Genomic DNA, 25,397 nt, shown 5'->3' with positions numbered 1-25,397 from the left:
CATATGCAAAGTTTTTGAAGGAACTCCTCACAAAGAAACACAAGTATATTGAAAAGGAAACTATCAATGTACAGGGTAACTGCAGTGCAATCATACAAAAACTACCTCCTAAACTTAAAGATCCAGGAAGCTTTACTAATCCATGCACCATAGGAGATGTGAAAGTTGGAAGAGCATTGATTGATTTGGGAGCTAGCATTAATCTAATGCCGCTATCCATGTGCAGAACAATTCAGGGGTTGGAAATTAAACCAACCAGAATGGCTCTTCAATTGGCGGACAGGTCTCTTAAATATCCATCTGGAGTGGTTGAAGATGTTCTAGTAAAGGTTGACAAATTCGTATTCCCAGTGGATTTTATTGTGATGGAGATGGAAGGGAATAGTGATGTTCCTCTTATTCTTGGGAGACCTTTTATGAAGACTGCTAGAGTTCTGATTGATGTAGAGAATGGTAAGCTTAAAATGAGAGTTGATGATGAAGAAGTCACTTTTGACGTATCCAAGGCCATGACATATCCAAATGATGACAAAGCATGTTTTCAATTTGATGAACTTGATGAAGTTTGTATGGTGCAAGAAAGGATGGTGCGAAATATTTCTCCATTGGAAAAAACTCTCATTAATGCATGTGAAGATTTAGATGAAGAAGAAGAGAAATTGATTGATGAATGTCTGATGGACTTGGAAACATTGAAAAAGAGTCCGGAGGAAGATCCAATATTCGAAATAATTGATAAAGAAGAAGCAGTCAAAGCACAGACACCAGAATTAAAAAGATTGCCATCACATCTGAAATATGTTTTTCTAGAGGAAGATGGAACAAAGCCAGTCATCATCAATAACTCTTTATCTCTACAAGAAGAAGAGCAGTTGATAGAAATTTTGAAAGCCAACAAAGAAGCAATTGGGTGGTCAATATCAGATCTCAAAGGTATTAGCCCAACTTATTGCATGCACAAGATTTTTATGGAAGAAGATTATAAACCAAGTGCTCAACCACAGAGAAGGTTAAATCCTATTATGAAGGAGGTGGTCAGAAAAGAAGTGTTGAAACTACTAGAAGCAGGTATCATCTATCCAATCTCTGACAGTGAATGGGTGAGTCCAGTACAGGTGGTTCCAAAGAAAGGTGGGATGACAGTAATTTATAATGATAAGAATGAACTTATTCCTACTCGAACAGTTACTGGCTGGCGTATGTGCATTGATTACAGGAAGTTAAATAAAGCAACTAGGAAAGATCATTTTCCTTTTCCTTTCATGGATCAGATGTTAGAAAGGTTATCAGGGCAGGCTTTCTATTGTTTTCTAGATGGATATTCGGGATACAATCTGTCGCAACCGGAATCGCGACGGGACGACGATCCAAAAAGAAACGGGTTTTAAAAAAAGAGATTTGGAGTCGCCACCATAGTTTATTATGGAAAACTATGGAAAAACCTCAAAACGATAAAGCACGGTCATCGAAAACCAAAGATTGGGTTCGGGAGTCGGTTACGCGTGGGGAAGGTGTTAGCACCCCACAACGCCTGCCCTAAGGCAGTACCTTTAACTAAATGCGCGAATATGATGTGGTTTTCAAAATGTTTAATTATCCCCTAAAATAAAATTCTAAATAAACAAAACATATTTTTTAGTTTTTTGGGCCCGACAAGGATTGACCTTGCTCCTACGTATTCTCATTCAAAATGAGAAATCAGGGTTACGTAGTTCTAGCTTGAAAGACTGTTTGTTTGTTTGAAAAGCAGATGTTTTTAATTTTTGGAGATTTTATGTTTTAATATTTTCGAGAAAAAGAAGGTAATGAGTACTAGGCCGACGCGAACGGTCGCACGAGTATTCATACCTTTAAAATGATATTTAAATATTTTTAATTATTTTTGAAAAGAGAGATAACGATATTAAGCACTAGGCCGATGCGAACGATCACACGAGTACTCATACCGTTATTTACTTATTTAGGAAGATTCGAGAGTATTGAGTGCTAGGCTGATGCGGACGATCGCACGAGCACTCATACCCTCGTTTAATATTACATAAATAAGAGAGAAAGGTATTGAACACTAGGACGATGCGAGCGATCACACGAGTGTTCAACCTTCAAAACATATTTTTGAAATTTTATTTAAGAAGAAGAAAAGGTTTTTAGCACAAGGACGGCGGTCACACGTGTGCTTAACCTTCAAAACGTATACTTTTTGTAAATTTATTTAAGGAAGAAGAAGAGGTTTTTAGCACAAGGACGACGCGAGCGGTCACACGTGTGCTTAAACTTTTAAAACATATTTTTGAAATTTTATTTAAGAAAAGAAGAAAAGGTTTTTAGCACAAGGACGACGCGAGCGGTCACACGTGCGCTTAAACCTTTAAAACATATTTTTGAAATTTTATTTAAGAAAAGAAGAAAAGGTTTTTAGCACAAGGACGACGCGAGCGGTCACACGTGTGCTTAAACCTTTAAAATATTTTTGTAATTTTTTTTATTAAACTATAAATATTGTATTATTAAATATATATTTTAAAATAAGTAGATATTTAAAATAAATAAATAGAATAAAATAAGACAATAAAGAAAAATAAAATAAGCAAACAAAAAAAGAAATGGGAGAGGTTGAACGAACGTTGGGGACAGTATCAGAATAACGAGCGTTCGTTAGGTAAGGAACGAACGTTAGTTGGGGGAGAGGACGAACGTCCATTGGGGAACATAACGGACGGACGTTTAAAAATGTGCACTGAAACGACGAACGTTCGGTGCAAGAAACGAACGTTCGTTGGGGAAGATATCGGACGTTGTAAAGGGCACAAAATGACGAGCGTTCGCAAGGAGAGGACGAACGAACATTGTTGCAATGACGAGCGTTCGTTAAGAGACAAAACGAACGGACGTTGTTGAAATTACAAACGGGCATTGGGAACGAAGGCTGAATGACGAGCGCTCGTTGTGGAAATGGCGAACGAACGCTTGGAACGAAAGCTTGATAACGAGCGCTCATTCAAGAAATGTGGCGAACGGACGTTTTGAACGAAAGCAAAATAACGAGCGCTTGGATCGAAAGCAAAATAACGAGTGCTCATTGGTAAAGATAGTGAACGGACGCTGAGAAGAGGAGGCTAGTCTACGAACGCTCGCTGGGGATGAGCGTTCGTTGGGTAGATGAGGTGAGTGGAGGCCAAATGACGAGCGCTCGTTTGGGACAAGCGTTCGTTAGGAAAATGAGGTTGGATGGCGCATACTCGTTATGGACGAGCGTTCGTTGGGATGATGAGGCGGGATGACGAACGACGAGCGCTCGTCTGGACGAGCGTTCGTTGGGAAGATGAGGCTGGATGATGAACGACGAGCGCTCGTTTGGACGAGCGTTAGTTGGGAAGATGAGGCTGGATGATGAACGCTCGTTATTAACGAGCGTTCGTTGGGAGGATATGGGCTGGATGGTTAACGAATGACGAGCGCTCGTTTGGGACGAGCGTTCGTTGGGCAGATTAGGCTGGATGACGAACGCTCGTTATGGACGAGCGTTCGTTGGGAAGATGAGGAGGGATGACGAACGTTCGAAAAAGGCCAAAGCTTCCTGGACGTACGTTCATTTCTGGGCTTGGCCCAGTCCAATGCTTCTAACCTAGAATTTCCTAGGGGTTCAGAGATTCATCCTCATTCTCACTCCTCACCCACTCAGACCCAACACCCTCCGTAAGCTCCCTTTCGTATCTCACACACTCTCCATGGACCCAAGTTTCTTTCTCTCTGACCAGGAAAACCCTAAATATGGGAAGCACGCTGCCGCCAACCCGGCTGGAACCAGCCACCGCCACCTCTGCCAAGACCACGACTTGGCCTCGCCGGTGACAACCTGAACTCCTCACTTCGAAAACGCCAACCCAGGGACGGGTTTACCTCCCCGCGCCGCATCTCCGTCTACCTCTTCGGCCACCTCCCTCACAGCCCAGGCCGCCGGAACTCAACATCGTAGCGCCATTAACAGCGGCCAAGCTCTGCTTCCCCACCTCCTTCGCATATGCACTACTATGCCTTCGAACCAGCCACCGCGACACCACCTTCTATTAGTCTCGACGTCGCCAGCGACACCACACTCCACCGGAGCTACCGCCGGTTGCGGCGTTCAACTCTCTCTTTCCCTTCTCGTGAATGACGAAAACGCACTACCTGGGATGACTCTTCGCGGTGCTCTGTGTGAGATCTCTACTAACTCTAGGAAGATCATACGTAAAAATGGGTTGGCGAGATGATGATGGGAGCCTAGTGGAGGCTCGGAAGTGAGTGAGTTGGAGCTTTTTGGCTATGTGAGACCAGTGTGGTGGTTGTTTCTTCTTCTTGCAGAGGAAAGGAATTATAGGTTGTGTATGAATTTCTGCTTAATGGTTCAATCTTGTTGTTGGTTGGGGGGTGAACAGAGGCATTAAAGAATGTTGAAATTGGGAGAACTCGTGATGCTCAAGTATTTTGAAATGGATTGACACCAAAGGGATTTTCAGAGCTCCAATGTGCAGGGGTTCTTAGAGAAAGGTGATGAAAATTTTCAGTGAGAATGTAGAATAGAGAAGGGGAAGACTCCTACCACGATACATATTCAAGCAAGGTGACTTCAAGCATAAAATGAAGCATAATGCAGCAAACTTACATGATTACATCCACACGAGTGAGTGCTTACCTCTTGTAGCTCTGCTTGCCTTTTCTGCTTCGTCTCCGATGATCTCTCACCTTTGTAGCTGGCGTTCTTCGTTCTCTGCCGGTGCAGAAAAAATGGTCCAAAATTCCTCAGCGATGGATGATCCAAGATAATCAACCGAGCTCTCAAAACCTCCTTTTTCTCCCTCTGATCCCAACCAAAATCCCCCTCCTAAAATCTTGGAAAATATTCCTTGTAACCACCTTGTCCCCCCCTTCCAGACACGTCCTCGCATCCCCTTTTCCACGTTTTTTTTTTCTTTTTCTATTTCCCCCCTTTTTTTTAATTTTTATTTTATTTTTTAATTGTTTTCAATTTTAATTTTATTTTTTAATTTTTTAATTATTTTGATTAATTAACTCTATTAAAACAAATTGAAAATAAGAAAATAGAAATTGAATTAAAAACAAAAATCTAAATACATAAAAATAGAATAAAACAAAAAGGTAAAATAATAAAAAGGAAAATAATAAATAACCAATAAAAATAGAATTTTTTTACAACCCGGACAAAATTGAGTGTTGACAGCTGCCCCTCTTTACTTAGATATTACTAAATAATATGAAAATTTAATCTTTTCGTATTATTTAAGTAAAGCTAAGTAAAGATAAAAACACAAATTTTGTCCGGGTTTCAATCATGACAGAAAACGAACAAAATAATTCAAATCACGATGCCAAATGACCATTGCCATGCAGAGGGTCGATAACAGAAAATTAAAACCTGGATTTGACCATTGCCTCGCAGAGGGCCAAACTCACAGAACAGAAATTTAAATCCGACCATTGCCATGCAGAGGGTCGATAACAGAAAATTAAAACCTGGATTTGACCATTGCCTCGCAGAGGGCCAAAATCACAGAACAGAAATTTAAACCCGACCATTGCCATGCAAAGAGTCGATAACAGAAAATTAAAACCTGGATTTGACCATTGCCTCGCAGAGGGCCAAACTCACAGAACAGAAATTTAAATCCGACCATTGCCATGCAGAGGGTCGATAACAGAAAATTAAAACCTGGATTTGACCATTGCCTCGCAGAGGGCCAAACTCACAGAACAGAAATTTAAATCCGACCATTGCCATGCAGAGGTCGATAACAGAAAATTAAAACCTGGATTTGACCATTGCCTCGCAGAGGGCCAAACTCACAGAACAGAAATTTAAATCCGACCATTGCCATGCAGAGGGTCGATAACAAAAAACTAAAAACCTGGATTTGACCATTGCCTCGCAGAGGGCCAAACTCACAGAACAGAGATTTAAATCCGACCATTGCCATGCAGAGGGTCGATAACAAAAAACTAAAACCTGATTTGACCATTGCCTCGCAGAGGGCCAAACTCACAGAACAGAAATTTAAATCCGACCATTGCCATGCAGAGGGTCGATAACAAAAAACTAAAACCTGGATTTGACCATTGCCTCGCAGAGGGCCAAACTCACAGAACAGAGATTTAAATCCGACCATTGCCATGCAGAGGGTCGATAACAAAAAACTAAAACCTGATTTGTAACTTTGAAAAGTTGATAAATGCTGAGTAAAACATGAAGATTTTGCAAACAACTCTCCTCGCTTCCTCTAAGATGATGTTATGCCATGATGATGCATGGATGCATGGACACATGAGACCTTCATTTTGGTCTTTTCTTTTACTCTCGCTTTTCATCATTTTTTTTTTTTATTTTATTTTATTTTATTTTATTTTATTTTATTTTATTTTATTTTTTTTTTTGAAAATTCCATGCTTGGAATCCATTGTTAATATTGTCATCAAACACAATGTACGTTCAAAACGCATTCCTAAAAACAACGTTGATAGGTATAGAACCCTTTGATGAGCAGGAAGAAAGTGTAACCCTGAGTTAAAATTCTTTTTATCGCTTTTTGCAATCCAAATTAATTTGAACCCTGTAGAATGTGGAAGAATGGCTATGAAAAACAAATGAATAATGATTAACGTATGTGTGTCCCTCCTTTGGGGAAAAGTGCTATTAACATGTTGTGCTCCCATACTGCCCCAATTTTGCACAATGGAAAAGTGAAAAGATTTGGGTATGAAGGATTCCCCCAAATTGGATGATCTTCGATTGACAGGGAGACGTTTTTTTTTTTTTTTTTTTTTTTTTTTTTTTTTTTTTTTGAAAATAACACTGAATTGTGTCGTTCACCACATTATTCTGTTTCAAAGTTAAATTCGTGAGAAAGATTAGGACCAACAATCTTCAGTCAGTGTGGACTTTTATTGGCTTGTACCGTGGCTAAAGGTCAAAAGGTTTTGAAAGAAAGGATAACAAAGGCCCAAATAAGTGTTTGACGGTTAAAGTCTTTAAACAAGAATCATTTGCAGGGTGCCCAGTCAATTGTCCTTAGGGATTTGAACTTCAAGCATATTTTATTGTTGTTATTTTTTTTTTTTTTCTTTTTTCTTTCCTTTTGGATCATTCTTTTTGTTGCCCCTGTTGTGATCCTTTATGATACTTTCCTTTTCATTCATTTTTTCTTATCTTTGGATGCTTATGATGTACCCTTTTAAATTGACGTCGACCTGTTAATGATTCTTGTCTAAGGTGATGAAAACAATTATGCATTTTGGCTCAAAAGGGGTGCAATTGGATGAACTGTTTTTGACGATTGGATAACGAAAAACGGCCACACGTCACTCCGATCTTGTTTGTCTGATTTTCTCTTGAATTTAACCCTGAAACTAAACTACGTAGCGCTTGACACATCAATTTCATTTTTTTTTTTTTTTTTTTTTTTAATATCTCCCTAATCAACGGATTATCGGTGATAGTAACATGATGAAAACTGCCCCAATATTAGGCATATGGCGAAATCTTTCGTCTTATGGGAAACGAAAAATTAGGATTCAAGTAATGTGAATGCAGATGCTTTATCAAGAAAAGAAACACCGGTTACACCCAAAACCTTAAATCAGGAAAGGGCTCACCAACGGTATTTTTTCAAAACCCTCTTTTCGAAAATACTATGTCTTTGACAACTTTATTAACAACAAATTCAACATGTAACTCCTTTTTTTTCGTTTTTCCTTTCCGACATCCTCCAGGACCGAGCTCGCCAACCTGATATACCTGTGATGCTTTTATCAACACGCGTTTACTTATTTTCATTTTCATTTTCACTTAACTACTTAACAGCTCAGCGTGACATGCAATATTTCAGATGGAATGCAAACAACCAAAATATGAATGAACTCATGTGAAATTTATTTAGGGAATAAAACACAGAGTACAATAAGCGTTAAAGACAATATCAACATCCCTTTAGTAGCAACCACTATCACGGAATCATCATGCGTAAAACTTTTTTACTGCATCAGAATTAACTGGCAATGGTAACTCCTCTCCGTCCATTCTTGTGAGAATTAGTGCCCCACCAGAAAATGCTTTCTTCACTACAAATGGCCCTTCATAATTTGGAGTCCATTTGCCTCTATGATCCTTTTGTATAGGTAGGATCTTCTTCAACACCAGCTCACCTTCATGAAATTCTCTTGGATGTACCTTTTTGTCAAATGCCTTCTTCATTCTTCTTTGATACAATTGTCCATGGCATACTGCTGTTAGTCTCTTTTCATCAATGAGATTGAGCTGGTCGAAACGAGCTTGAACCCACTCCGCCTCTTCTAATTGGGTTTCCATTAAAACTCGTAAGGACGGAATTTCCACTTCAAACGGAAGTACTGCCTCCATTCCATATACAAGCGAGAAAGGCGTTGCCCCAGTCGATGTTCGTACCGAAGTGCGATAACCATGTAAAGCAAAAGGAAGCATTTCATGCCAATCCTTATACGTGACCACCATTTTCTGCACAATCTTCTTGATATTTTTGTTAGCAGCCTCTACTGCCCCATTCATCTTTGGACGATAAGGAGAAGAATTAAGATGATGAATTTTGAACTCCTCACATAACTCTGTCATCATCTGGTTGTTCAAGTTAGTGGCATTATCAGTGATGATCCTGTTAGGGAGTCCGTATCTGCAAATCAACTCCCTTTTTATGAACTTGGTCACCACCTTTCTAGTCACATTAGCATAAGAAGCAGCCTCAACCCACTTGGTGAAGTAGTCGATTGCGACTAATATGAAACGGTGTCCATTTGACGCCTTTGGCTCTATAGCTCCGATGACATCTATTCCCCACATCGAAAAGGGCCATGGTGCAGACAACACGTTCAAAGTCGTGGGTGGAACATTGATATTACTTGCGTATACCTGGCATTTCTCACACTTTCTCACATGTGTATAGCAATCATTTTCCATAGTCAACCAAAAATACCCCGCTCTCAATATCTTCCTGGCCATTGAGTGCCCATTCATGTGCGTGCCAAATGTACCCTCGTGTACTTCTTTTAGTATCAGGTCGGCTTCTTTTGCATCTACGCATCTAAGGAGAACCATGTCATGATTCCTCTTATATAGAATATCCCCACTCAAAATGAAACTACCAACCAACCTCCTTAACGCCCTTTTGTCGTTTTCTGATGCCTTCTCTGGATATTCTCGGGTCCTAAGATAATGCTTGATATCAAAGTACCAAGGTTTACCATCTACCTCCTCTTCGATGAAATGACAATACACTGGCTTTGCATGACTCTTCATTTCAATCATTGGCAATTCTGCATCTTGATCAACTTCAAACATCGATGACAAGGTAGCCAATGCGTCTGCTAATTGATTATCTTCTCTCGGTATATGATTAAACGTGATGGAATCGAAATACTCAATTAATCCCCTGATGTAAGCTTGGTATGGAATTAATTTAGTATCCCTAGTCTCCCATTCTCCCTTCAATTGATGGATGACCAAAGCTGAATCTCCATATACATCCAGAATTTTTGCTTTAGACTCTATAGCTGCTCGAATTCCCATGGCACAGGCTTCATATTCTGCGATATTATTCGTGCAATTAAAACACAACCTTGCCGTCATTGGAATGTATTGATTCTTAGGAGAGATAAGCACTGCCCCTATTCCATGCCCCATTACATTCGAGGCCCCATCGAATAATACCGTCCACGCTTTTTCATCTTTGTCCTCTTTATTCTCAGCAAATAAAGCCATGATATCTTCATCAGGAAATTCAGGTTGCATTGGCTGATAATCATTAATGGGCTGATGGGCTAAATATTCCGCTAAAGCGCTACCCTTGATAGATTTCTGAGTAACATATACAATGTCATACTCCGATAGTAGCATCTGCCATCGAGCTATTGATGAGTGCATATTTATGCCCACATTTATGCTTTAAAATTCAAATTTTTGATGGGATAATTGTGCTTAAATGGTTGATTCTAAGTGAATTTGTGATGATTGGAATTGTTGGGTTTGAGAAATAAAGAGACGTAAAAAGTGAGTTTTAGCGCATAAATTATTCTTGGATGTTCTAATGTTTATTTGTGCAGCTGAGAATATAAGTTTTATTGGTCCAAATGGCAATTCAAGGCCCAAAATCAGATTTTATTTGGAAAATTCAGAACGGGCTAAAGTGCAGATAGAAGAAATTTCAGGGCATTTGTGCAATTTTGGAAAGTCAGAAAATCTAAAAGATAAAATTCAGTTGTTGAATTTAATTTGGGAATATCAACAGAAAATATCTTCCAAATAATTTTATCATTATCTAAATATTTTAGTTATTTGGAAGATATAGGATATAAGATAATTAAGTTAATATCTATCAAATATTCTTTAAAACTGATTTAATCTAATGAATATTTGAAAGATATCATATATCAACAGAAAATATCTTATCAACAAAACTATTCAGAGTCCAAGCCCAATCAAGCCCTATTTAAAGAGACCCAGAGGACTTCACTTCATACATTCATTCTCTCATACTCCTCTCACTTTTCTTTCATCTTGTATTCAACTCCATTCATGGAGAGCTAAGCATCTAGGGCTATTCTGCTGTAATTTCATGACGGATTCTGAGGTTACGTTCAGTTAATGCAATTGTTTACTTTGGTTATTGATTTAAGTTGTTCTCTCTATGTCTTTCATCTCTCTATCTTGTTAAAAGCAAAGATTTTTGCATCATAATATGTTTGAATCTACATGCATATTGATTATATGAGTTTTAGGGTTTCTAGGTTTAAATTGAGAATCTACTTTGATTTAATTTAGGAACTTTCATATGATTAAATGGTTTTTACTATCAATTGAGAATGTACTTTGGTTGGTAGTAATAATTTCAACTATAATCAATTGAGAATTTACTTTGATTGATTAACTTTTAACTTGGTTAGGAGATTTAAGAATAGACATGATTAAACACAATAGAATTTGATTGAGAATGTACTTTGGTTGAATTTATTGTGAATAATCTAGAAAGGTTTTGCATTTGATTGAGAATTTACTTTGGTTAAATGCATGATCGCCCTCAAATTAATTAAGAATGTACTTTAATTAATTTGAAACTTAAACAATAATCAATTGAACAATTATCCGTGAATAACCGATGATGAATCTATCTTGGAAAAGCAGTGGAATTAGCCTATTTAATCATAACTGTTTTTAAGTTTATTATTTGTTCTTTAAACATTCTCCAAACATCATTTTTATTCATAAGCATTGCATAGCATAAGAGTCAGATATTCAAAAGCAATTCCGTGTTCGTTGGGAGACGACTCAGGGTTACTTTAGCCCTATCTACCTTCTTGAATACTACTTGGCAATACTGAAGTTGCCTTGAAAAGTAGTATTAATTTGATAGCTTCAACGACAGCCTATCAAATTTGGCGCCGTTGCCGGGGAATACGGTTAGTATTTTAAATATTTTGATTCTTATTTTGATTTTTCTTTTTATTTTTTTTTATTTTTTTATTTTTTTTTTATTTTTTTTTTCATCTTTATTTTGTTTTATTTAACGCACATACATTTAATTTAATTTGAGTTATTTTGTAGCCTTTAGTCATTCTTATTTTAGGAAAAAATCTTTGTTCTTGTTTTTATTAAGAATTTCTTTTGAGAAATACTTGAGGCTAGTTTGAATACACTCTGGCTAGGAAAGACTTGGTACTTAAGTTGTCCAGTGTGACGCACCTCTCTTTCCTGGGAGTGGACCCAACAAGTCTCTCTTATCTCTTATTTGAAATCTTTATCTAAAGCAAGAACAAAAGAAAAAGATAAGTAACAGAGGAACAATTTCCAGCAGATTGCGTAGTGCATGACCAGAGCTAACCCGGGAGAATTTTATCAAATTAACCCGGAAGTTGAAAGGAATTTGCGTAAGCTGCGGAGAAGATTGAAATTTGGGTGTTCTACTGAGGGAACACTTCCTACATCTGAAGTCATACCACCTTCATTATCTCCAGTCACAAACATATCATCCAATCCTTTACCTGATCCTAACCCAAATAATATGGCACAAAGAACCATCAGACAGTTAGCCACCTCCCACAATACAGCTATCCGAAGTAACATTGAATACCCTAATGAGGAGTGGGAGTTGAGACCTGACCTGTTAAATGCCTTACCAAAGTTCAATGGGTTATCAAGGGAGAATCCACACAAGCACTTGAGACAATTTCACATGTTGTGTGAAAACTTTAGATCTCCCAGGATCACAATAGAGAGCCTTAAAATGAGAGCTTTTCCTTTTACTCTTCAAGGCGCAGCTCAAGATTGGTGGTATTATCTCTCTGCACGGATTACAAATTGGGAAACTATTGAAAGACTCTTTCTTGAGAAGTATTTTCCTGCATCCAGATTATCAGCTATCCGCAGAGAAATTCAAGATATGAGACAGAGAGATAGAGAGAATCTTAGTGAATATTGGGAAAGATTCAAGAAATTATGTTCTTCATGCCCTCAACTCCAAATGGAAGATTTTATTCTAAGCTTTTATGAAGGCTTAAGTCCTACTGATAGGTCATGGGCAGATGCTGCAAGTGGAGGATCTTTCTTAGACAGGTCACCAGAAGATGGTATAGATCTAATAGAACGAAAGGCAGTAGACAATCAACAATATGGCACAAGAGAAAATTCAGTGACTTTGCTGAAGGGAGTGCATGAAATTGAAAATGGTGCAGTTGATGGGAAGAAGATAGATGAAAGATTAAATAAGCTAGAAAGCAAACTTGACGAGATTGCAAATTTGTTTAAAACCTCAACTCCACAAATTGCTAAGAAGTGTGGAATTTGCATTTCAACTAACCATTATACTGATGAATGTCCTAGCTTGGTGGAAACCACTGTGGAAAACTCATCTCAAGCTTTTGCTGCAAACATGATTGGAGGAAATAGACCATACCAGAATTATCATGATTCGTCCTCCAATAGGTATCAGCAGAACAGACAACCCTATGTTCCACCTCAACAAAGGCAGCAATCTCAGCCTGAAATGTCAATGCAAGATTTCATGAAAACAATAGTTGAGCAAAATTCAGAAATAAAGAAATCAATTACAGAGTTGACTCAGAGGGTGGATAAGTTAGAGGCTAAAGAATCAAATAAACTGCCTGCACAAACAGTGATCAACCCGAGAAATGTAAATGCTATTACTTTAAGAACGGGTAAGCAGGTAGAAGGCCCTGAAGGAGCCCTAGAGGATGAAGATAAAGAGAAAGAAGAAGCACAAATTGATGACAATGGAGGAACAAGTGAGCCATCACCTGAATCTACCACTGAAAAATCCAGGTTAGTATCTTCTAACTCTTCTAAAAATTCTTCTTCATCTCATTCTCCACCTCCTCCATATCCAAATCGGTTAAAACCGAGAAACAAAAAAATGGAGGAATTAGACCAAGAGATTTTAAATACTTTCAAGAAGGTAGAGATCAACATTCCTTTGCTTGATGCTGTTAAACAAATCCCCAAGTACGCCAAGTTTTTGAAAGAACTTTGCACAAATAAAAGGCGTATTAGGGATAATGAGATTGTGAATTTGGGAAGAAATGTGTCAAGCTTGGTTAAGAAACACATTGAACTACCACAAAAATGCAAAGATCCAGGTATGTTTTCTGTTCCTTGTACTATTGGAAATTTAAAGTTTGACAATGCCATGCTAGATTTAGGGGCTTCCATTAATGTAATGCCTTTATCAGTGTTTACTTCTCTATCTTTGGGACCTCTTAAGACTACTGGTGTGGTCATTCAACTGGCCAACCGTAGCATAGTTAACCCTGCAGGTGTGCTCGAGGATGTCCTTGTCCGAGTAGACAAGCTAATTTTTCCTGCCGATTTCTACATCTTGGATATGAAGGATGAAGATGGAATCAAGTCATCCACTATTATCTTGGGAAGACCTTTCATGATGACAGCACGAACCAAGATAGATGTGCATGCAGGCACACTGACCATGGAGATAGGTGATGAGAAGATGCATTTTAATGTATTGGAAGCCATGAAGCACCCAATTGAAGAGCATTCTCTGTTTTGTATTGATTTATTAAGTGAAATTGTAAATAATTTTTCTGTTAGTTTCTTGGACATTTTTTCAACTTTTTCTCCATCTTTGGATTTTTCTTTTTCAAACATGTCGTGCCTGATTTTGGACGACGAAGAAAATTGTAAAACAGGTGATATTGAGGACGCGGTATTAATAGATGATACCTCTGTGGCGTCCGAGTGTGATGTTGAGGTGGCTGAGATTACCTTAGGCAGTAAAATTTTGCCATCTGTGGTGCAGCCACCCATTTTGGAGTTAAAACCTTTACCATCCCATTTGAAATATGCTTATCTTGAGAGGGATGGGAAACTCCCTGTTATTATATCTGCATTGCTTACTGATGAGCAGGAAAGACAACTATTACAGGTTATCAAAGACCACAAGAAAGCAATAGGCTGGACTTTAGCAGATATTCCTGGTATTAGCCCTTCTTTTTGCATGCATAAAATACTTTTGGAGGAGGATGCTAAACCAGTGAGACAACCTCAAAGAAGACTAAATCCTCAACTGATGGAGGTTGTCAAGAAAGAGGTAACCAAGTTGCTACAAGCAGGTATTATATATCCCATTTCTGACAGCACTTGGGTGAGCCCTGTACATGTGGTTCCCAAGAAATCTGGAATTACAGTGGTTAAAAACGAGAAGGAGGAATTGATTCCTACTCGCATTCAGAATAGCTGGAGGGTTTGTATTGACTATAGGAGATTGAACCAAGTCACTAGAAAGGACCACTTTCCTTTGCCATTCATGGATCAGATGCTAGACCGTTTGGCAGGTAAGTCACATTACTGTTTTCTAGATGGATTCTCCGGGTATTTTCAAATTTGTATAGCCCCGGAAGACCAACATAAGACTACCTTCACTTGTCCTTTTGGTACATATGCTTATCGGAAAATGCCATTTGGTTTATGCAATGCTCCTGGTACATTTCAGCGATGTATGCTGAGTATTTTTACAGACTTATTGGAGCATTGTATTGAGGTTTTCATGGATGATTTTAGTGTGTATGGTTCATCTTTTGATAATTGTTTGGCTAACCTTGCAAGAGTTTTGCAGAGATGTGAGGAAACTAACCTTGTTTTGAATTTTGAAAAATGTCATTTTATGGTGGAACAAGGTATAGTTTTGGGTCATGTTGTCTCCAGGAATGGTATATCTGTAGATCCTGCTAAAATTGATGTTATTTCACAATTGCCTTACCCCTCTTCTGTACGAGAGGTTCGATCTTTTCTTGGTCATGCAGGGTTTTACAGGAGGTTTATACAGGACTTTAGCAAGATAGCTAATCCTCTCTCCAACTTACTTCAGAAGGATGTAACATTTGACTTTGGAGGGAAGTGCAAAGGCGCTTTTGATTCCTTGAAAAAGGCACTCACTACCACTCCCATCATTCAACCACCTGATTGGACATTGCCATTCGAGTTGATGTGTGATGCATCAAACTTTGCAGTAGGAGCGGTACTTGCACAAAGAAATGGGAAGCTACCACATGTGATATATTATGCTTCCAGGACATTGGATACTGCACAGGCAAACTATACCACAACTGAGAAGGAATTACTAGCTGTTGTATTTGCCTTGGATAAATTTAGATCATACATACTTGGATCCAAGGTAATTGTTTATACAGATCATGCTGCATTGAAATTCCTTCTAAAGAAAGCAGATTCCAAACCAAGGTTGATCAGATGGATGCTACTGCTCCAAGAGTTTGACATTGAGATTCGGGACAGAATTGGAGCCCATAATCTAGTAGCAGACCATCTTAGTAGGATTGAAAAAGAAGAAGATGAAATTCCTATTCAAGATGACTTTCCTGATGAAGTCTTGCTAGCATTAACTTCTGTAAAAGGTATGTATCCTGAACCTTGGTTTGCTGACATTGTTAACTATTTGGCTGTTTCAGCTATTCCTCCATCTTTCTCCAAATCTGAGAAAGCCAAACTGAAAAGTGAGGCGAAGTACTATGTTTGGGATGAACCATTCTTATGGCGCATTGGTAGTGACCAAGTTGTAAGGAGGTGTGTTCCTGATATAGAAATACCTTATGTGCTTGAATTTTGTCATTCATCACCTTTTGGAGGACACTATGGCACGCAAAGGACAGGTAGAAAGGTGTTGGATTGTGGATTATATTGGCCTACCATCTTTAAAGATGCACGGAGGATATATGAAAATTGTGAACAATGTCAGAGGGCAGCTAGATCCATCACAAGGAGAGAAGAGATGCCTCAACAACCCATGCTATATTGTGAGGTATTTGATATTTGGGGTATTGACTTCATGGGTCCTTTTCCTTCTTCTTCTGGGTTTTCTTATATTTTGCTTGCTGTAGACTATGTTTCCAAATGGGTGGAAGCCATAGCTACAAGGACTAATGATGCTCGAGTTGTTATGAGTTTTGTCAGATCTAACATTTTCTGTAGGTTTGGAATACCACGAGCCATCGTTAGTGATCAGGGGACCCACTTTTGCAATAAGCTGTTAGAGAATATGTTGAAAAAGTATGGGGTGACGCATCGCATTGCTACACCATATCACCCCCAAACTAATGGACAAGCTGAGGTTTCTAACAGAGAGATCAAGAAGATATTACAAAAGCTAGTGAAGCCAAATAGGAAGGATTGGGCCGCAAGATTGGATGATGCACTTTGGGCACATCGGACGGCCTACAAAGCACCAATAGGTATGTCACCTTTCAGGGTTGTATTTGGAAAAGCTTGCCATTTACCTGTGGAGATTCAACACCGAGCCTATTGGGCTGTAAAGGCTTGTAACTTGGACATGGAAGGAGCAGGGAAAGAGAGAAAGCTCCAACTGCAAGAGCTAGAGGAGATTAGGCTCACAGCTTATGAAAACTCCAAGTTTTACAAAGAGAAAACCAAGAAATTTCATGATCAAAAGCTTGTGACCAAGAAGGATTTCAACATAGGTCAAAAGGTGTTATTGTACAAATCCAGGGTAGGACCTATGAGTGGTAAATTACGCTCCAAATGGGAAGGTCCATTCATTGTAACACAAGTGTTTCCCTATGGAGCAGTGGAGATCAAGGAAGAATCTTCTGATAGAATCTTCAAGGTTAATGGCCATCGTCTGCGGATATTTAATCAAGACATGCTGAACAAGACGATGGATGGAGTGAATTTGACCACTCCAACATTCCTTCCACCATGAAGGAGGTAAGTTCCCTCATACTTTTTCTTTGCATTTTATATATAAGGCATACATTGAGGACAATGCATAGTTTAAGTGTGGGGGTGTGGGGAAACAATTAATTTTGTTCCCTATTTTGTTTGTTTTTAATAAATATTTGCATTGGATTTGAGAGTTTGAATCAGTAACTGGAATGATCATGAATTCAAGAGGAAAAAAAAAAATGAGTCATGTTGATATGAGTGGATTGCTTCTATGATTTGCTGATTGAGTTGACTTGAGAATTTCCCGATTAAATCTTTTGTGAAAGAAATTTGAACCATGTGAGTTTTGAACTTAATGTTAAGGATGGACCACCATGTGCCATACCTATTTTTCTTGTGTGAATTGCCCATGTTTTGTTGATACTCTAATAGTTAGCTTGATTCTGTGTTGTGCAACTAAGGAGAATATGCATGATTTGATATGATTGAGGCATTTCTTGTTTTATCTACCTGGCCAAATAAACTTGTCCTAACATTAATCCATTGGAACCCTCTTTGAGCCTTAAGCTTTTTTTTTTTTCTCTTGTTCCCAGTCATTGTCAAATGAAACAAAAAGAAGAAAAATCATATGTTCCTTACCTTAGGAAAGAAGAAGGAGTAATGGATTCTGTTAGAAGTAAGTGATGAATAAGTGTGTGGGTGAGCATCTCACCCACAAAACAATAAAAAGGGTAAAAAGGAAGATGAAAAATTGAAGTTAAAAAAAAAAAAGGAAAAGAAGAAGAAAGAAAAGTAAATCTTCCTTAAAAGAGCAAGAAATAGATTTGTTTTTGAAATCAAATATCATTACTCTTTCTATGTCAATTTCAAAAACTCAGAAATTCCAGAAAAATTCCCTACCTTTACCTTGGCCTCAATAAAACCTTAAAAAGCCCTCATGATCAATAATTGCATGTTTACTGAAGTGTGTGAATGTTAGAGTCATGCTAAATATCAAGGGTGTCTACTTACATGGGTATTTTGAGTGTAAACACAAGCCAAAAACACTTGAGAGAATTGGAGAGAAATAGATACATGTTGACTTGAGTATTGTCTTTCATATTTGATTTTCTTGGGAATTCAAAAAGGTTAACTCATGTGTGAAGAATAAAGTGATTCCATTTGCATGTCCATGACAAAGTAATGCCTAAAATGATTGATCTATATCTAGTGCTACTCCTTCTTTTGATCCAAGTGCAAATATGAAATAAAATGACTCAGAACAAAGTCTTGGAATTAATCAATTTTGCCCAGGAGTGCAAAAGGATAAGTGTGGGGGTGTGATGAGTGCATATTTATGCCCACATTTATGCTTTAAAATTCAAATTTTTGATGGGATAATTGTGCTTAAATGGTTGATTCTAAGTGAATTTGTGATGATTGGAATTGTTGGGTTTGAGAAATAAAGAGACGTAAAAAGTGAGTTTTAGCGCATAAATTATTCTTGGATGTTCTAATGTTTATTTGTGCAGCTGAGAATATAAGTTTTATTGGTCCAAATGGCAATTCAAGGCCCAAAATCAGATTTTATTTGGAAAATTCAGAACGGGCTAAAGTGCAGATAGAAGAAATTTCAGGGCATTTGTGCAATTTTGGAAAGTCAGAAAATCTAAAAGATAAAATTCAGTTGTTGAATTTAATTTGGGAATATCAACAGAAAATATCTTCCAAATAATTTTATCATTATCTAAATATTTTAGTTATTTGGAAGATATAGGATATAAGATAATTAAGTTAATATCTATCAAATATTCTTTAAAACTGATTTAATCTAATGAATATTTGAAAGATATCATATATCAACAGAAAATATCTTATCAACAAACTATTCAGAGTCCAAGCCCAATCAAGCCCTATTTAAAGAGACCCAGAGGACTTCACTTCATACATTCATTCTCTCATACTCCTCTCACTTTTCTTTCATCTTGTATTCAACTCCATTCATGGAGAGCTAAGCATCTAGGGCTATTCTGCTGTAATTTCATGACGGATTCTGAGGTTACGTTCAGTTAATGCAATTGTTTACTTTGGTTATTGATTTAAGTTGTTCTCTCTATGTCTTTCATCTCTCTATCTTGTTAAAAGCAAAGATTTTTGCATCATAATATGTTTGAATCTACATGCATATTGATTATATGAGTTTTAGGGTTTCTAGGTTTAAATTGAGAATCTACTTTGATTTAATTTAGGAACTTTCATATGATTAAATGGTTTTTACTATCAATTGAGAATGTACTTTGGTTGGTAGTAATAATTTCAACTATAATCAATTGAGAATTTACTTTGATTGATTAACTTTTAACTTGGTTAGGAGATTTAAGAATAGACATGATTAAACACAATAGAATTTGATTGAGAATGTACTTTGGTTGAATTTATTGTGAATAATCTAGAAAGGTTTTGCATTTGATTGAGAATTTACTTTGGTTAAATGCATGATCGCCCTCAAATTAATTAAGAATGTACTTTAATTAATTTGAAACTTAAACAATAATCAATTGAACAATTATCCGTGAATAACCGATGATGAATCTATCTTGGAAAAGCAGTGGAATTAGCCTATTTAATCATAACTGTTTTTAAGTTTATTATTTGTTCTTTAAACATTCTCCAAACATCATTTTTATTCATAAGCATTGCATAGCATAAGAGTCAGATATTCAAAAGCAATTCCGTGTTCGTTGGGAGACGACTCAGGGTTACTTTAGCCCTATCTACCTTCTTGAATACTACTTGGCAATACTGAAGTTGCCTTGAAAAGTAGTATTAATTTGATAGCTTCAACGACAGCCTATCAGCTATCCTTCCAGTGAGAGCAGGCTTTTCAAAAATATACTTGATAGGATCCATCTTGGATATCAACCAAGTAGAATGGCTCAACATGTATTGCCTTAGGCGATGAGTAGCCCACGCCAGTGCACAACAAGTTCGCTCTAACGACGAATATCGTTGTTCGCAATCTGTGAATCTCTTGCTCAAGTAATATATAGCATGCTCTCTTTTTCCATCTTCATCATGCTGACCCAATACACAACCCATTGAATTATCCAATACGGTCAAATACAAAATGAGCGGTCTTCCTGGCATAGGTGGACGCAATACAGGAGGGTCTTGCAGGTATTGTTTGACCTTTTCAAAAGCAACTTGACAATCTTCGTTCCAGACTACGGCCTGGTTTTTCCGTAGTAACTTGAACATTGGTTCACAAGTATCAGTTAATTGGGAGATGAACCTAGCAATGTAGTTCAATCTTCCCAAAAAACCTCGAACCTCCTTTTCTGTTCTGGGCGCAGGCATTTCCGTTATCGCTCTTACTTTGTCCGGATCAACTTCTATCCCTCTTTGGCTGACAATAAAGCCCAACAATTTTCCAGACTTTACTCCAAACGTGCATTTGGCAGGATTTAATCTGAGTTTGTACTTTCTCAGTCTCTCAAATAATTTCCTTAAATTGAAAATATGCTCCTCTTCTGATTCAGACTTTGCAATCATGTCATCCACATAAACTTCAATTTCCTTATGCATCATATCATGAAAAAGTGTCACCATTGCCCTTTGGTATGTTGCCCCAGCATTCTTGAGTCCGAAAGACATAACCTTATAGCAGAATGTTCCCCATAACGTGATAAAGGTCGTTTTTTCCATATCTTCCGGTGCCATTTTAATTTGATTGTATCCCGAGAATCCATCCATGAACGAAAACAACGAAAATTTGGCCGTATTATCAACCAGAGTATCGATGTGTGGTAATGGGAAATTATCTTTCGGACTTGCACGATTTAAATCACGATAGTCAACACACATTCGAACCTTCCCATCCTTCTTAGGCACTGGTACAACATTCGCTACCCATTGTGGGTATCTTGCCACGGCCAAAAATCCTGCGTCAAATTGCTTTTGGACCTCCTCTTTAATTTTTAGTGACATTTCCGGCTTCATTCTTCTCAGTTTTTGCTTGACTGGAGGGCATTCTGGCTTGAGTGGGAGCTTATGCTGCACAATATCGGTATCCAGACCCGGCATGTCATTGTAAGACCATGCGAACACATCTTTAAACTCCTTCAATAGGGCACGCAATCTTTCCCTCACTTCCGTTTTCATACTAGTACCGATTTTCACTTCCTTTATCTCATCTTTCTCTCCCAAGTTAAGTATTTCAATCTCCTCCTGATGGGGTTTTATCTCCTTAGACTCTTGTTCCACTAATCTCAATAATTCTGGAGAGGGTTCCACATCATCTTCGAAATGATCTTCCGTATTATTGATAGGGTGCTCGAAATTAGGAACATTGATATCATTATTTTCAAAACAATCATTGTCACATCTGCATCATTTAAATTTATGAAAAAGTATAAATAAATAAGATAAACAAAGAAAAATGCCAAATGATGATGAAATGCAACTTTATTATCACGCTGAGTGAAAAGTAAAAAAAATCAATCCGCAAAACTTTAGTTCTAAAGCCCCAATCGAAACTATGAGCTTAATTAAAACTATTACATTTTGTTCACATTAAGCATCACAGGTAAATCCAGTGTTTCCCAATTGTTGAGTTGAGTATCAGGGGAGCAAGCCCACACAAAGCTCGAACTTTGAGGCCTTTCTTCATCCTCCACGGCTGCTATCTGGCCAGTGTTGATCCACCCAGCACTGCGGAAGCTTTCCTTGATGTCAACGATGTGAATTTTGCTCTCTCTGGGCCCTCGTCTTTCTGCACGGGCCAGACTGCGCTCTTTTCTTTCTTCAATCATCCTTTTCCTATCTTCCTTGGTAGGTTTGTACCCCAAGCCATATCTGTTCTTGTTTTCAACGACCTCCAGAGGGAATGCTCGCCCTTGCTGATATTTGCCCAAACCTTCCCCATATACATAGCCCTCTTTTATCATAATCTTAGCCATCATAATAGACGCACATGATAGGCGAGGATTTACTGGAAACGGTTCCACACAAGCATTTCCCACAATTTCCAATGATTGGAAGGCTGTCTCGAGAGCTTCTTCAGCCGCCTCGATGTAGCGCGTGGATGATGGTCCACTCACCAGAAGATCCTCTTCTCCTGATACTATCACCAGCTTATCTCCTATCACATACTTCAACTTCTGGTGTAGTGTAGAAGGCACAACTCCCGCCGAATGAATCCATGGGCGTCCCAACAGACAACTATAAGCTGGCAGGATATCCATAACCTGGAATGTTATTTGAAAAACGCATGGGCCAACTTGCATTGGTAAATCCACTTCTCCCATCACTTCTCTTTTGCTACCATCAAACGCTCTCACAATCATTGAACTCGGCCTCATATGCATTCCTTCGCAAGGTAGCTTTTCCAGAGTTGCTTTCGGCATGACATTCAAGGAGGACCCATTGTCCACTAAAACACGCGCCATAACATGATCCAGGCATTTCACAGAGACGTGAAGAGCCTTGTTATGCCCTCTTCCTTCAGCAGGTATCTCTCCATCCGTAAAGGTGAGATAATTATTAGCAACAATATTGCCAACAATACCCTCGAATTTATTCAACGAAATACCTTGCTCCACATGTGCCTCACTGAGTATCTTCATTAGCAACTTTCTGTGTGATGCCGAATGCATGAGCAAATCTAACAAGGATATGCGAGCAGGCATACGGTTTAACTGTTCCACCACCTTATATTCGCTTTGTTGTATGAATTTTAAAAATTCAATAGCCTCCTCTTCAGAAACCTCTCTCTTCTCTTCCTTGTCGGGGATTTCCTCTGTCTGTGCCCCCTTCCCCTTTAAGGATTCTTTTGCCTTCGCGGACATCGTTGCTTCATTATCATTAACCCTTTCTCGTGCCAACTCAGGTGATGTGAAAATTCGACCACTCCTAGTCATTCCCCCTATCCCTGATATGTTTTTGACGACAGGGTCAACGCTTTGCGTTTCGCCTGACGCATACGTCCCATATCTCCATGGGACGGCTTTTTCATTCTTGTAAGGAAAAGGGGCTGGTACATGGATAACCACAGGCGACCTTCCTTGAGTTGGTGGAATAGAGGTAGTCTTAGTGAAACGAACCACCAATGGTTCTGGTACAATCATGCCGGATTCATCACCAGTTTGTGCAAATACATCTCCCTCCTCCCTCTTGTAACATACCTGCATCAGACCACGATCTAGCAAGTCTTGCAGAATTTCTTCAAACTTAATACACTCCTCAATAGAGTGCTCAGCCTCTGGGTGGAGCGCGCATGCCATACTCTCATCATAATCACCCTTCAAGATACCCATTTTCAGCAACGCCTCCAAAATAAACCTCCTAGAGCTCTTGACTTCTTTCACACTTCTCACCAGCTCATGCTCTTTCACTTCGACAGCATTCGTCGAAGCACTTCCATGCCCAGATAAAGGATTTGCCTCGACATTAGGCTTATCCTCTTGGAACTTTAACCACCCAGAATCAATTAGAGTCTGCACTTTATGCTTGAAAGCCAGACACCTCTCAGTGGAATGACCAGCGGCCCCTCCATGATAACTACACTTTGCCTCTGCATCATAGCCTCTTGGGTACGGAGGCTGCAAAGGCTTCAGGGGACAAACGACAACTAGCCCTTGTTTGATAAGCTGAGGCAATAATTCCGTATAAGTTGTAGGAATTGGAGTAAAGTTAACATAATTTCTTTCCTGGTTCCTTCTTGGATAAGTATTGGGACCCGCATTCATATTGGAACCTACATTTGCCCCTCCCCTCCAATTATTCGTCGGGATGTATTGTGGTTGATAGTACCCCGGTTGTTGTTGAGGCCTAATTTGATGACCAAATGACGCGTTAGCTGCATGTGGATGTTGACCCCAGTATGGTCGATAGTTATAGGTGGGAGCTTGACCTCTCCACACGGGGGTTGCAGATGTTGCATGCACATCTCCCTCCTTTCTTTTCCCTGAGTTGAAATTGGGTTTTTTGGAGTTTGCACCCGCCGACGAGCCATATGCAATCTTCCCATTCTTCAACCCGATCTCTATCCGCTCACCTATCACGATGATATCGGCAAAATTTGAAGATACATTTCCCACCATATGTTCATAGAATGGTGGTTGGAGCGTATTTACAAACATTGCCACCATTTCTCTATCGTACAAAGGTGGCTCAACTTGTGCAGCCAATTCCCTCCACCGCTGAGCATACTCCTTAAAACTTTCGTTGTCTTTCTTAGACATGTTTTGCAGCTGTAAACGATCAGGCGCCACATGTGTATTGTATATATACTGCTTCACAAAAGCATCAGCCAAGTCCGCCCAACAACGAATTCGAGCCGGCTCCAAATGGGTATACCAATTTAATGCCACTCCAGCCAAACTATCTTGAAAAACATGAATGAGCAGCTGCTCATCATAAGCATATGCAGCCATCTTTCTGCAAAACATGGTTAGATGGCTCTTTGGGCATGTATTTCCCTTATACTTCTCAAAGTCTGGCGCCTTGAACTTATGTGGAATTTTGACGCCAGGAACCAAGCTCAATCTAGAAACATCCCCAAATCCATAACTTTCATACCCCTCAACAGCCCTCAACCTTGCCTATAGGCTCTCCAGTTTATCCTTTGCCCCATCAACATTACTAGTTACCCCCTGAAAAGAAGTATATGGCGCAGCCCTTGTAGAAAAGCCCTCTCCGGTAATCACAGGTGGCACCGGAGTTACTCGTATTCCATCAGACATGTTTGCATGCATTCCCTCGTTTACCATAGGTGCGGACATTATGACAGGTCCCTGAGTACTGATTGGCGGTACGTTAGCAGTGGTAGGGAAAGAGAATGAAGTCTGCTCCCCTTCTGCGTATTCTCCCACAGGTGGGGTGTAACCTGGAGGTAATCCATACATTGGGAACGGGACAGATTGGCTCCCAGAACTGAACACCGGAGGGTAATATTGAGCACTTCCCTCGACTTGCGCAGGCGTCGCCCCTCCCGTAGTCTTCAGGGCTTCGAGAGCCGCCAAAATTTGGGCCATCTGATCCTTCAACTGGTTGACATCGGCCTTAATAGATTCGTGTGACTGCTCCCAATTCTCCATGACCTTCGAGTTAGCTCTGGTCCTGTACGGATGTCGTGGAAAATTTGCCGTTGTTTTCTCACTTGTACTGCCGATTATTA

General features: G+C 38.9%; 1 protein-coding gene across 1 annotated transcript; it reads right to left on the bottom strand.

Annotated features, from left to right (window-relative positions):
• Positions 1-8,008: 8,008 nt before the first annotated feature.
• On the bottom strand, positions 8,009-24,990 carry LOC148192189 (uncharacterized). Its single transcript, XM_088100042.1, is given in 5 exon segments — positions 8,009-9,932; positions 20,085-21,605; positions 21,860-23,688; positions 23,791-24,873; positions 24,946-24,990. Coding segments are annotated over 5 exon segments (6,402 nt in total).
• Positions 24,991-25,397: the final 407 nt, after the last annotated feature.

This window comes from Vigna umbellata, chromosome 10 (assembly GCF_029865625.1).
Source record: "Vigna umbellata cultivar VRB3 chromosome 10, Vumbellata_1.0, whole genome shotgun sequence".
Lineage (NCBI taxonomy): Eukaryota > Viridiplantae > Streptophyta > Magnoliopsida > Fabales > Fabaceae > Vigna > Vigna umbellata.
The sequence above is the reverse complement of the archived record's forward strand: the minus strand, read 5'-3'. Positions and strand labels throughout refer to the sequence as shown.